Source organism: Asterias amurensis, chromosome 5 (assembly GCF_032118995.1).
Source record: "Asterias amurensis chromosome 5, ASM3211899v1".
NCBI lineage: Eukaryota > Metazoa > Echinodermata > Asteroidea > Forcipulatida > Asteriidae > Asterias > Asterias amurensis.
The window spans coordinates 7,112,953-7,125,328 of NC_092652.1; the positions used below are offsets into that span (position 1 = coordinate 7,112,953).

A 12,376-nucleotide genomic window follows, 5' to 3' on the forward strand; every position below is an offset into this window, starting at 1 on the left:
GCGCTTGCTAGTGACCAACAGACAATATTTTCCTGCTATACGCTGTAACGCAGGAAAATACATTACCTTTGGTATAAGTAGTGCTCATTGGTTTTGCATGTTCGAAGAGCACCGTTGCATCATCAGATCTTGCCATTGCCCAATCACAAGCTCGATACTGAAGACTCCGCCCTCATCGGACCTTTGTCGTTGGTAAACGGTACGCATCATTCATGTTATCCAATAAGGCAGTAGAGCTAAACAATACTGCCAGTGCATTTAATCATGCCTTCGAGATATTTATCTGCTATGGTCCAACTCGGGACAATAGCACCCAGGCTTCCGGGGGTACTTGCCATCACAATGGACTTTTATAATCATACCATTTAATTTGTTTGTTATTGAGTAGAGTCCCTATATAACAATTTAAAAAACGTATCAAGCACAGAACTACAGTTTGTAACTTTGCTTGGACGAAACAGACGGAGCTTTTAACTTCATCATGCTGCGTGTTTTTCTGCTCTCTTTGGCCATCAGCCAGGTAGTCTTGGCTTTCCCAGATAACCTCATGTACAAGGTAAGAGTCAAACAACAGTTTGAGAGCAAGGCAGTGGACACTATAGGTAATTACTCAAAATAATTATTAGCATAAAACCTTTCTTGGTGACGAGTAATGGGGAGAGGTTGGTAAGATAAAACGTTGTGAGAAACGGCTCCCTCTGAAGTGCCATAGTTTTCGAGAAAGAAGTAGTTTTCAACGAATTTGATTTCGAGACCTTAGATTTAGAACTTGAGGTCTCGAAATCAACCATCTAAACGCACACAACTTCGTTTGACAAGGGTGTTTTTTCTTTTATTATCTCGCAACTTCGATGAGCTCAACTTTTCACAGAAATGCTATTTTATGCATACGTTGAGATACACCAACTGTGAAGGCTAGTCGTTGACTATTACCAATAGGTTCCACTGCCCTTAAAGAGCAAGGTACATGTCTGGTAATCACTTTAAAATTTAATGGCGAAAACACTGTTAGAAGCCTATTACAGCAGCTTCGATATTGTAGGCGTGTTGAGAAACACTTCACTATTGTAATAAACGTGGTTAGGTTAAAATATAAGTTTCTAATGCCCCAATTTGAATTTGAGAAGTGTGTTACCACGTAACGTTTCTCAGATTGTGTTTAACACTTCACTATTATAGTAAACGTGGTTAGGTTAAAATATAAGTTTCTAAAGCCCAAAAATATTTGAATTTTAGAAGTGTGTTACCACGTAACGTTTCTCAGATAACTCAAAAGGAAAAAGGATCTTTCACATGTTATTTTTGTTGTACATCTGGGTAATTCCACGGTAACTCGTGGTACACTTCATGGTGTCATTTTAAATACTTCAGGCTCCAGTTATCAATCAACATAAATCTCAGTATCAATGTCTTTAGAAGTCTCAGAACTTCCTGTACTGGTAGAATCTTCGGGAAGAACAGTGCCTAGTCTTTCAGTCTTCTTCCTTCTCGCACCCTCCCTCCAATCTGCCCTGCCCCACCACAACACGCCCCCACCACACACACACAGGTCTAGCTGCTCTCCTTGTAGTTTTGCCCTTTCGTTTGACCGTCCACCCCCTTCTGTCAAGAACTGCTTTCAGCAGACATAATTGACGTGCCCTTTGTCAAAATGTTGACTTGTCCGATTTTTGAAGGGAAAAAACTTTCATGATTAACTTGCAGCAAAACTCGACCCGTTCCCGTGGGCATGTTATTCAATTATTTTTGGATAACTTTCCGTATGGCACCACCACTTTTTCACTCATTTTTACAAAAAGGGATATATCAATCAGGTAAATTAGATACTATATTATTTTATTTCGAATGAAAAAGTGGTGGCGCCATAAAGAAACTTTCCCCCATCAAACTACTTTGTACTCCTTCTTTCAAAATTTGTAATTATCGGTGGTACTACCGATAATGACAAATCGAACGACCGATAATGACAAATTTCTCTAACAGGAGCTCAGCATCCAAATTACTGGGTCTACCCCATGACATAAATAGTGCCAACTACATACGTGTAGGGAAGGGTAGTAAAACTAACTTGTCCTTATTTTTATCCTTGTCGACTGAGAGCAAAACAGAATGACCGAATGCATTTTTTTGTCCCGTGTAAACCACAGACAGCCAGTTTAGTAAAAAAAAAAACAAAAAAAAAATTAGACCCTAGGCCCCACTCCCTCACTATCCCAGAATGTGCTTGTTCATACTGACACAGTTCAGTAAGCACATATCCATACACACTAGCCCAAGGATCCTGAGCAGGATCCAGTTTTACTATGCATCACCGAAAGTTCACCCAACCTTTTGGGTGAAATTGGTCTCCATTTCAAAAAAGTTTCCTAAAACGCATTCACTTTTGGAAAGGATTTCTGCCCAGACGATGAAATTCCTGAGCTTCATCGAATATTTGCATGTGGATTTGTTTTCGCATCACAACTCTGGAAACTACTGAGTACACAGTGCTTACACCTCGGTGCAAGGTTAAACAACAATACTCGGTCTCCTGACGATGGCTAGAGCAAGCTAGTCGAAACGTTGAGACCAATTCCGAACTGACTCCGCGGCAGTACAGTTATTACGATCCTATAAGCTAAAGTAGTAGTCCAGTCAAATTTCTATACCATCCGCCCTGGTAATAGTTATAAAGCAGGACAGTTCTTTTCAGAAATGAGATTTTCTACTCCACGGCAGTAGAATAAAGCAAGACAGTTCCCTGGCAAGACTCTACCTGGCAAGTAGATATACACACATGGTGTTACCGCAAACCAATATATATTGATACCCCACCATGCAATGCCTCAAATCCTATAAACAATACTCTTTATTACTCGTCTTGACTTTTCTGCGCGATTTAATCCATTTCCCCTCGGTTGCTTCTTTAACACAATGTCAACAGCTTAACTATCCTTTCAGCCTTCGATAGTATTATTGTTACTCTGCTTTGGTGCAAATCGGGACAATAGCTCCCATTTCAAAAAAGACCGAAGGCCAGAAACCGAGGGCCCCTCCCCAGGCTTCCAGGGATGCCATTACAATGGTCTTTAAAAATCCTGTGCTTTGTTTTGTTAGAGTTGAGTCCCTTTATAAGAACCAAACTTATCAAAAGCAGAACCACAGCTTGTAACTTTGCTTGTCGAAACAGACGGCTTTTATACTTCATCATGTTGCGTGTTTTTCTGTGGCCCTCAGCCAGGTAGTCTTGGCTTTCCCAGAAAACCTCCTGAAAAAGGTAAGAGTCAAACAATAGCTGAGTAAAAAAGCAATGTATTTATGTTTGATACTCACTCCACAGTTAACAGTTAGAAGCTTAAAGAAGCTTTCGATATCGTAAAGCATGTTGACACTTCACTTTATAGTTAACGTTGTTGGGTTAAAGAATAACTTTTTATGCCTCAAAATATTTGAATTTTAGAAGTGTGTTACCGCGTATAACGTTTCTCAGATTGTGTTTTTCTACTTGGGGTTATTTTTCCTGCGTGTAAATAACTGCTCCGACTTTACGGCGATATCTCAAAAGCGGGAACACCTTTTAAAAAGGGATTCCACAATTTTGTTTGTTTATTTTTTTTTAAACATCCACACTTATAAAACAACCGAATCTTTCTAAAAACCAAGGCTGTTCGGATGCCTGAAAAAGGGGTTCAAGCCTTTAAGGCAATGGACACTATTGGCAAATACTCAAACTAATTATTAGCATAAAAACCTTACTTGGTAACGAGTTATGGAGAGCTGATGGTAGTGTAATATATTGTGAGAAACGGCTCCCTCTGAAGTAACGTAGGTTTCGAGAAAGAAGTAATTTTCCACGAGTTTGATTTTGAGACCTCAGAATTAGATTTTGAGGTCTCGAAATCAAGCATCTGACAGCACACAACTTCGTGCGACGGGGGTGGTTTTTCTTTATTTTTTATCTCGCAACTTTGACGACCAATTGAGGTCAAATTTACAATAAATATTACCAAGTGTCCAGTGTCTCAGATTCAAATATTTAAGCATGAGTTTACTTTTTTTTTTTTTAATTACAAAACATCAAAGAGAGTTGTTTCTCACAATGTTGTATAATTATTACAACGCACCTGGTAGTGCAGCTGGCAAACATCACCTCGGACCAATCAAAACACATATGGAAAGCTTACTTTCCATATGAGAATTATAAAATGAAAGAAAGAAAAAACTTGTAGCATAAGGGTTTCGTATCGGAAACCTTCAGTCTTTCACATATTTGAGTGAGAAATCACTTGTTTCTCAAAAGCTTCAATATTTTAGAAGGCTCGTTTTTTTTTTTTTTTTTTTTTTGCAATGATTTATCCCAAACAGCTCTCCGATGCCCGTTATCAAGTAAGTTACGACAGTACAGTTATTTACGATCCTAAAGCTAAAGTAGTATAGTCTAGTCTATTTTCTATACCATCCGCCCTGGTAATAATAATTAAAAAACAGGACAGTTCTTTTCAGAACTGAGAAGTCTCCCGAACCTCCGATTATCTACTCCGCGGCAGTAGAATAAAGCAAAACAGTTCTCTAAGAACAAACTCTACCTGGCAAGTAGAGACACACATGGTGTTACCGCAAAAAAATATGCATTGATACCTCACCATGCAATGCCTCAAATCCTATATAAGTTTGTATGCTTATGTATTATTATATTAGTAATAACCAAACGTGTCCGTCGTTTTGTTGGACAATTTTGGCTCATATCGCTTTAATTTATTCACCACTTTACCGAGAATGCTAATTTTTCTTTAGGATGAATTGGAGCGAGATATTGAAAGTCTTGAACAACTTCTAGAAGAGAAGGAGGAACGGAACAGGGAAGCAGAATACCTCAATGGTGACAAGAGGGAGGTCAAGATGGAGGAGGGTGAAGTGATGAAACGTGCTTCAAGTGAGTTCTCATTTTAATTCAATTCAGTTCAATTCAATTCAGTTGTTTTATTGTCACACATAATATATAATACATATACATAGGACAGAGAAATTCACTTCGGCTTGCAAGTCTAGAAATGTTAAAATAAAATAAAAAATACAGAAAACCTTTAAACCACAAAGGCATACAATTACATGGTTTACTACCCTAATTGGTTTGACTTCCCAACTGGTAGGTTTTTGGAGTTGAGGCGAGGCGGAGGAGGTTGAGGGGTAAATAATAATTTGACGTCAGTATTCATCAAAATGTTGTTACTACTCATGCATATTAATTGGCAAATAGACTTGTGCTCCTACTATTGAATATTGGGCAAAACGTTGTGACATTCAATAGAAAGTCCCAACCAAAATATTGTGTGTGTGGGTGTGTGTACATTACATAGAAAAAAAGCCAAGTTATATAGGTGCCAGTAGCATTTTAAATTGTTGGTGCGTTCGGTTAGCTTCCCTGTGTCCACCCCGATCTGCCCCGGTACGTTCGAATAGCTTCGACGTCATTCCAGGGGCTCCCCCGGGTGAGCCCCAAGTGCCATGCTTTTAGAGTGGGTCACTTGGGGGTGACCTAATGTGTATGCCGTCACCACGAGAAGTGAGTGATCGTTCGATTAGCTCTTGTCGGGGGCTCATCCACGTGGTCGTCACAGGGAAGCTATAATCGAACACACCCATTGCATGAAGAGAAGTTTCTCCAGAAGACGATTAGAGCTTTCTGATCGAATTATTGAGGCGTTAACCACGGGTTCCTTTCAAAACCAACACGACTCAAAGACATTTTTACATGGTGTTGAAACCTCTTTATTATAGTATTCTATGCATTGCACACACACACAAAATTATAACATAGCGATATAATAGTATTTAATTCATCAACTCTTTTGCATGAAACTTCCATCTAAGAATCCACTTCGTTATCTTAAAATGCATTTTTCTTCTTCTGGTACACAGCAATTTCCATCATTGGCCGGCCTACCTCTCAGAGTTCCGACTATTCAGCACGCTTGTACAAGTCTGAACTCGCAGCGGACGGGAACAGGAACACGATACAATACCCGTACAATGCCTGCACCAGCACACGTAAGATTGTAAAAAATACATTTAAAAGCAACCAAAAGATATAGAAGGCAAACCTGTTTTGCTTTGGTGAACCCTATTAGTCCTCTCACTTGGTGTATCTCAACATTATGCCCAAAATAACAAACCTGTGAAAATTTGACTCGTCGAAGACTAATAATGAAAGAAAAACAACCTTGTCACATGAAGGTGTGTGCTTTAAGATGCTTGATTCTTGATTTCGAGACCTGACGCGTGAGGTCTCGAAATCAATTCCAGATATTTTACTGAGAATTTACTTCGTTCGCAAAAACTATACGTGACTTCAAAGGGAGCTGTTTCTCACAATGTTTTATACCATCAACAGCCCTCAATTGCTCGTTACTAACTAAGTGTTTATGCTTACAACTATTTTAAGTATTTACAAATTTGTGTGTCCATTGCCTTTAAGTCCAAACTTAGTGTGTAACTTCAGAAGTTTAAACATTTAAGAAACATCAATAACTTTCTTCTCAAAGGTATATAACTTCAAGATATGTTGTGAATAAACAGAAAGCGATTGTTAGTAAATTTTCTGATACAAATAATGGGCTAGTGTTGGGTCCGATAGGAGCCGTTGTGACCGCTACATTTCGAATACATGTAGTATCATCTTCTCTTGTGGACGAGCACAGTTTGCCAAGACCACACAACGTCTAATTACAAAGCCAATGCTCCTCCCATTTTAGTCCTATTCTAACTTTGACTACCCTCTGTTTTGTGAATCTAGAGAAGAAACTTAACCCATGGTGGCAGGTTGCCCTTGATGGTGAATATTGCATCACCAAAGTTACTCTTCTGAACCGAGGGGACTGCTGCAGTAAGTGCATTCATTACTTCGTTTTAAGGATAATAGTGTGTTGAAGTGTCTTCTCATTAAAGGAACACGTTGCCTTGCATCGGAAGAGTTGGTCTATAAAAATCGGTTGTAACCATTTTTTATAAATTGCATATGGTTGGAAAGATGTTTTAAAAGTAGAATACAATGATCCACACAAGTTTGCCTCGAAATCATTGTGTGGTTTTCCTTTTACTGTGCGAATTAACACGGTCGGCCATTTATGGGAGTCAAAATTTTGACTCCCATAAATGGCCGACCGCATTCTGTAGTGGCCTTTCCAGCTGACGTCTTGGGCCAAGACCAACTGTGTGCTGGCTGACACAACTACAAAACAATACCTGGTTTGTCTGAAGCATAAACAAGTTATCGTTTAGGGTTTTGTGTTGTTTGTTGCTTGCCTAACTACTTGCTTGCTTGCTCTTTGCTTATTGTGTGCTTGGTTGCATGGTTGCTCGCTCCCCCTCCGAGCTACCCCACTTGCTTGCGTGCTTGCTTGCTCTTGTGTACTTGGTTCCATGATCGCTCTCTCCCCCTCCTAGCTCCCTTGCTTGCTTACTATCTGGCACGCTCGTTTGCTTGTGTGTTTCTTGTTTTGTTTTATTATTTATTTTTATGTTTTAATTGTCTTATCCTAATAATGTCCACAGGTGAACGTTTGGAGGGTGCTGTTGTCCGTGCAGGCTGCAATAAGCATGTAATGGACAACCCAGTTTGCGGTTTGCCAGTTACCTCCGACCAAGCAAAGCCTCGTGGCGGCCTCATCGATAAAACGTGCGACCGCCCGTTGACGGCGAGATACATCAGCGTCGACATTCCCGCTGTACGGATTCTGCAACTTTGTGAAGTCCTGGTGGAGGGAACCGTTGGCCCTTGCTAGAAATTATAATCCTAGACTTACTGACTACGACTTTGATTTTGACTTTTAAAAGCAACTTTTAGCTAAATTTGTAAACAATAACATGGACAATGTGTTTGTTTTGACCTAACTCCGACTTGTCGAACTTTTTCTCGTTTAAAGGCTTAGCATTATTTTTCTTAATGCAATTTTATTCATAACCGGAATTGAGCAAAAAAAAACAAAAAAAAAACTATTGAAACTTGACGTTTATAACATTAAGAGTGTCTTCATGATTGAGTCTTTTTTCAATTTCATTTGTTATTGCTGTTGGTTATGGGGGTTGAGGTGCTTTTGTCTAACCTATGTCGCTGATGTCTTTTAAATACAATATTTCTTGTTTAAAGCTACTACCACACACAATAAGATCAATCAGTTATTGCTAATTACTTACAACTTTTTTTTTCAAATGAACCCTTCTGTCGCTGATAGGGCCTATACACGTTATAACTATGTACATGTATGTGTATTATTGTAATGTGTTCAGGGAAAGCGTACATGATGGTGGTCCGTAATAGCCATAATTCTCTCTCTGAAAAAATGTGGGGAAAAATGCAAAGTATAAGAAATGGTTTTGTTATTTCGAATGTTGTTTACGTCCTCATAAAAACAGCAACAAACGAACAGCCAGTTGTTTGTCACGGTTTTTCTTGTTTTGTGTGTGTAAAAGAGCGTAAAGCAACGATTTGTGAAGCCATTTTCATGTAGATAACTAGTTGTCTAAACCCATCAGAGATGTAGAGTACTGAAGCAACATGAATGGGTATCATGGTATAACATAGTTTTGATAATAAAAACATAATCTTAAAGCAAGGTTGGTTCTGTGACTTCACTCTATTGATGAAAGTGTTGATTATTATTTACGAATCTTTACTTAACCGTAGACCCGTAACGAATCTGCACTCAACTGTCAATACAACTCGTTAAAGAATCATACACTCAACTGTTACAGTTGAGTGTACAAACTAAAGTGATAGTTCAAAATAGAAAATTAGTGTGTCCCCCCCCCCCCCAAAAAAAAAAAAAAAAAAATAGGGTCTACAAAACCTCAACTGAAACCATGTAATAATTATTTTCTCGCGTACGCGCGTACATGTCATCATGTACATGTCCACTGGACGGTTTTTGCATAGCCCGGGACACGATTGCATATGCAAAAGTGTCCGGAGCGGACAGTATTGCATGGCGGACACAATTGCATCTGACACCGGCTCTTCATGAGCTGAAGCATAGAATCCCAACATTATCTTATGGATAATCAAGTTGTCCTTTTCCCCAATGAGGAATGGCATGGCTCAACCCGTTGTGCTGTGACCCACTCTGTGCAAATGAGGAATGTGCTTTTTCCTTCATAGTGTGCAATTGCCAAAGTTCATTGTTCACTATTCTGAGAACTAGGCCTGCACAAAATGGAATAATTAGATAACCACATGTGACATGTACTAGACTATCAGATTCGGCCTACTGCACACTTGAAACGGGCGTTTCTCGTGAGTGTATTTGTTCTTGTTTCGTAAAGGCACTCTTTTCCCTTACCCAAAGTTGGACTCGCCTCCGTTGCATAATATACAATGCAAACTGATTTGTTTTAAGCAGAGCTTATTTGTAGAAAGGATTATTTACAGTGAGAGATTTTAAGCACCAAAAAAGCACCGACCGAAAACAACGCCTCTCTCTCGAAAAGGGGAGATTACATCCCTCATCAAGAAAAGGGCGGTTCATATTCTTCCATCGAGCGAAATGGGATCGGGGTTTATGTCGACCTTCTTCTTGGTCCCCAAGAAGGAGGCCGGTGTGGCGGCCTCAGCGCTCCGGCGGTCTCAGAGCTCCGGGTGACGTCACCGGAGATTTCGGCGCGCAGTAATCACGGTCTCAGATCTCTGGCGTGCCAAGCTCTCCGGGATGACGTAGCATGCTGTCGTTGCGGGCGTGAGTCCCCGCCCCCCTACCGCCACGAATGAATCTTCGAGACTGTTTTGTTTTCGTACGAGTGCTTTTACGAGGGGCAACCCAAAACCCTTTTCTGGCTTTCAGAAGAACCTTCTTTGTATTTCCCACTCCTCAAATACTTATTATAAACGTGATTACTTTTTTCACAATACTGTCGCATACGCTCCACTCGTTCACCACACGATATGGGCGCCGCCCATGCTGGTTGCGCGAATACTACGAGCTGTCTGGAGTCGGGCAGCGCAGTAGTTGCGCAACGGGGAGCCCCTGACAAGAGCTAATCGAACGATCACACTCGCCCCCTCTTGCTTGGTAACAACATGCACCTCAGGTCACCCCAAAGTGGCCCACTTCAGAAGCAGGGCACCGGTGTGCTGACCCGGGTGAGACCCTGTAATGACGTCAAAAGCTAATCGAACGCATTGGGGCAGACCGGGGATGACCCAGCAGGGAAGCTAAACGAACGCACCCACAGATCCAGTTTATAAACTGGTATCCTGCAATCACCCGCAGGATAAAGGCAGGCAGGTGGTGCAGTGACAAAATCTTTACTGTGGGTGCATTCGATTAGCTTCCCTGGGTCGACCCCGATGTGGCGTATTTTATTTTTTTCCAGGACGAACGTGGGCACACAATTACCCCAAGTTCGTCCTCGAACCAGGAAAAAACCCCAGACACGCCACCACGTGAGCTTTCCCGAGGTGACGTCAGTACACCTCGGGTCAGCCCCAAGTGACCCTATCCACAAGTGGGGCTCTTGGGGCTGGCCCAAGGTGCACTGACGTCACCTCGGGAAAGGCTCACGTGGTGATGTCGTGTCTGGGGGTTTTCCTGGGTCAAGGACGAACGTGGGGTAAATGTGTGTCCACGTTCGTCCTGGGAAAAAAAATAAAATACGCAACATAGTGGGTGCGTTCGTTTAGCTTCCCTGGGTCTACTCCGGGGTGTGGCGGGTTTTTTTTCCCAGGACGCACGTGTGCAGATAATTACCCACGGTTTTCCTGGGAAAAAAACCCGCCACACAACGGGGTCTAACCAGGGAAGCTAAACGAACGCACCCATGGCTTTGTTTTGAATGCTCGGAGGTGATGTTGGGTGCAGCTGACATTCATCTTGCCACCTTGCAAGCTCGCCACCAACAAAGTCGCCCCCTGCAAAGTCGCCCTCTAACCGATCCGCCCCGAGTTGTTACAAAGTCGGCCCCTGACAATGTCGCCCCCAAACAATGTCGCCCCTAGCAAAGTCGCCCCCTGACAATGTCGCCCCCACAATTTGTTGCATGTACGTTATGCCTACTTGCATGCAAGTTAATTGGTTTAAAATTGAACTGCGTATCTCTATGTGACATGTGGTGCATAATAGACGGGGATTGACCCATGCTAGTAGGCCACTCTCTGGCGTTATTCACGGGCCTAGAAGTGTGACGTCAGATGTTCAGGCTAAGACTCAGTTAATAGCCTGATGAACACCTGACGCCACACTTCGCATGTATCTTCTCCTTTCACCTACATTAATTTCACATAGGGTGCGTTCGGTTATCTTCGCCGGGTCGGTGTGCTCATCCCCCCCCCCATACATTTGAGCCCCTACCATAGACACATTTCCAAATACCATTGCGCAAGCGCAGACTGTCGTCCTAAAAAAAAAACACGCCACACACCGGGGTCGATAGGTATGGATCAAATTAAAATCACAGCTAGACCACACTGCACCTAATTCAGAGCTTTACGTGCGCGCCCCGTTGCGAAAAGCATGACGAAAAAATCTACGACGAAAAGGTCTATGAGCTATAGCTCTTACACCTTTTCGTCATGCTTTTCGCAACGGGGCGCGCATAGCTCATAAACCTTTTTCGTCATGCTTTTCGCAACGGGGCGCGCACGTAAAGCTCGGAATTGGGTGCAGTGTGGTCTATAGCTGTGATTAATATTGAACGATCACTGGCCCTCTCGTGGTGATGTGATGCACCTTCTCGGGCCAGCCCCAAGTGACGCGTTCCACAAGGCACTTGGGGATGACCCGTGAGCCCCTGAATGACGTCAAAGCTATACATTGGGAACGTTCGTTTAGGTTTCCTGGGTCGACCCCGGTGTGTGGCGTTTTTTTGTTAGGACGACCGTGGTTAATTATCTGCACACGTTCGTCCTGGGGTAAAAAACGCCACACACCGGGTCCGACCCAGGGAGGCTAAACGAACGCACCCTATATCCGAACGACTACTGGGGCAAATCTGGGTAAACCCGGGAAGAACGCACCCATAGAGAAAACCAGTCAAATTCTCTACCATCATAATACAGGCAGGTACGCGTGCATCCGATACATAATCAGCATACGACCGACGAAAGCATTAGCTTTACATTAGTTAATAAGGGGGGGGGGCAAGTCCCGGCTGCGAATGTAAAATATTAAGAACATTCAGAAATAATATAAGATTATAAAATGGAATGCATGCTATTATGTACTGTCTCAAGCTATGAACTTAGCATTGTAACTAGTGATGAACATTAAAAGTAAAAAAAAAAAATAATAATAATAATAATATTGGTGTATTCAGAGTATTTCACAATGCAATACAACAATACATTACAACTTTATTGTCCTTTCATGGGAAATTCCTTATTGGCCTTATTGCTCACATAAAAATACAG

General features: G+C 41.8%; 1 protein-coding gene across 1 annotated transcript; it reads left to right on the forward strand.

Annotated features, from left to right (window-relative positions):
• Nucleotides 1-308: 308 nt before the first annotated feature.
• LOC139936974 (fucolectin-1-like) lies at nt 309-8,591 on the forward strand. The gene is made up of 5 exons (XM_071931865.1): nt 309-556; nt 4,774-4,912; nt 5,899-6,027; nt 6,773-6,862; nt 7,531-8,591. Exons 1-5 carry the CDS (start codon nt 482-484, stop codon nt 7,758-7,760), a joined length of 663 nt encoding a protein of 220 aa, XP_071787966.1. The 5' UTR covers nt 309-481; the 3' UTR covers nt 7,761-8,591.
• The last annotated feature ends 3,785 nt before the right edge of the window (nt 8,592-12,376 follow it).

What these genes read in the sequence shown, in the direction of transcription:
- LOC139936974 (XM_071931865.1), top strand. Translation starts at nt 482, where the DNA reads ATGCTGCGTGTTTTTCTGCTCTCTTTGGCCATCAGCCAGGTAGTCTTG. An exon ending in CAATGCCTGCACCAGCACAC is followed by an intron (nt 6,028 to 6,772) that starts GTAAGATTGTAA and finishes TTGTGAATCTAG; the next exon opens with AGAAGAAACTTAACCCATGG. An exon ending in GAACCGAGGGGACTGCTGCA is followed by an intron (nt 6,863 to 7,530) that starts GTAAGTGCATTC and finishes TAATGTCCACAG; the next exon opens with GTGAACGTTTGGAGGGTGCT.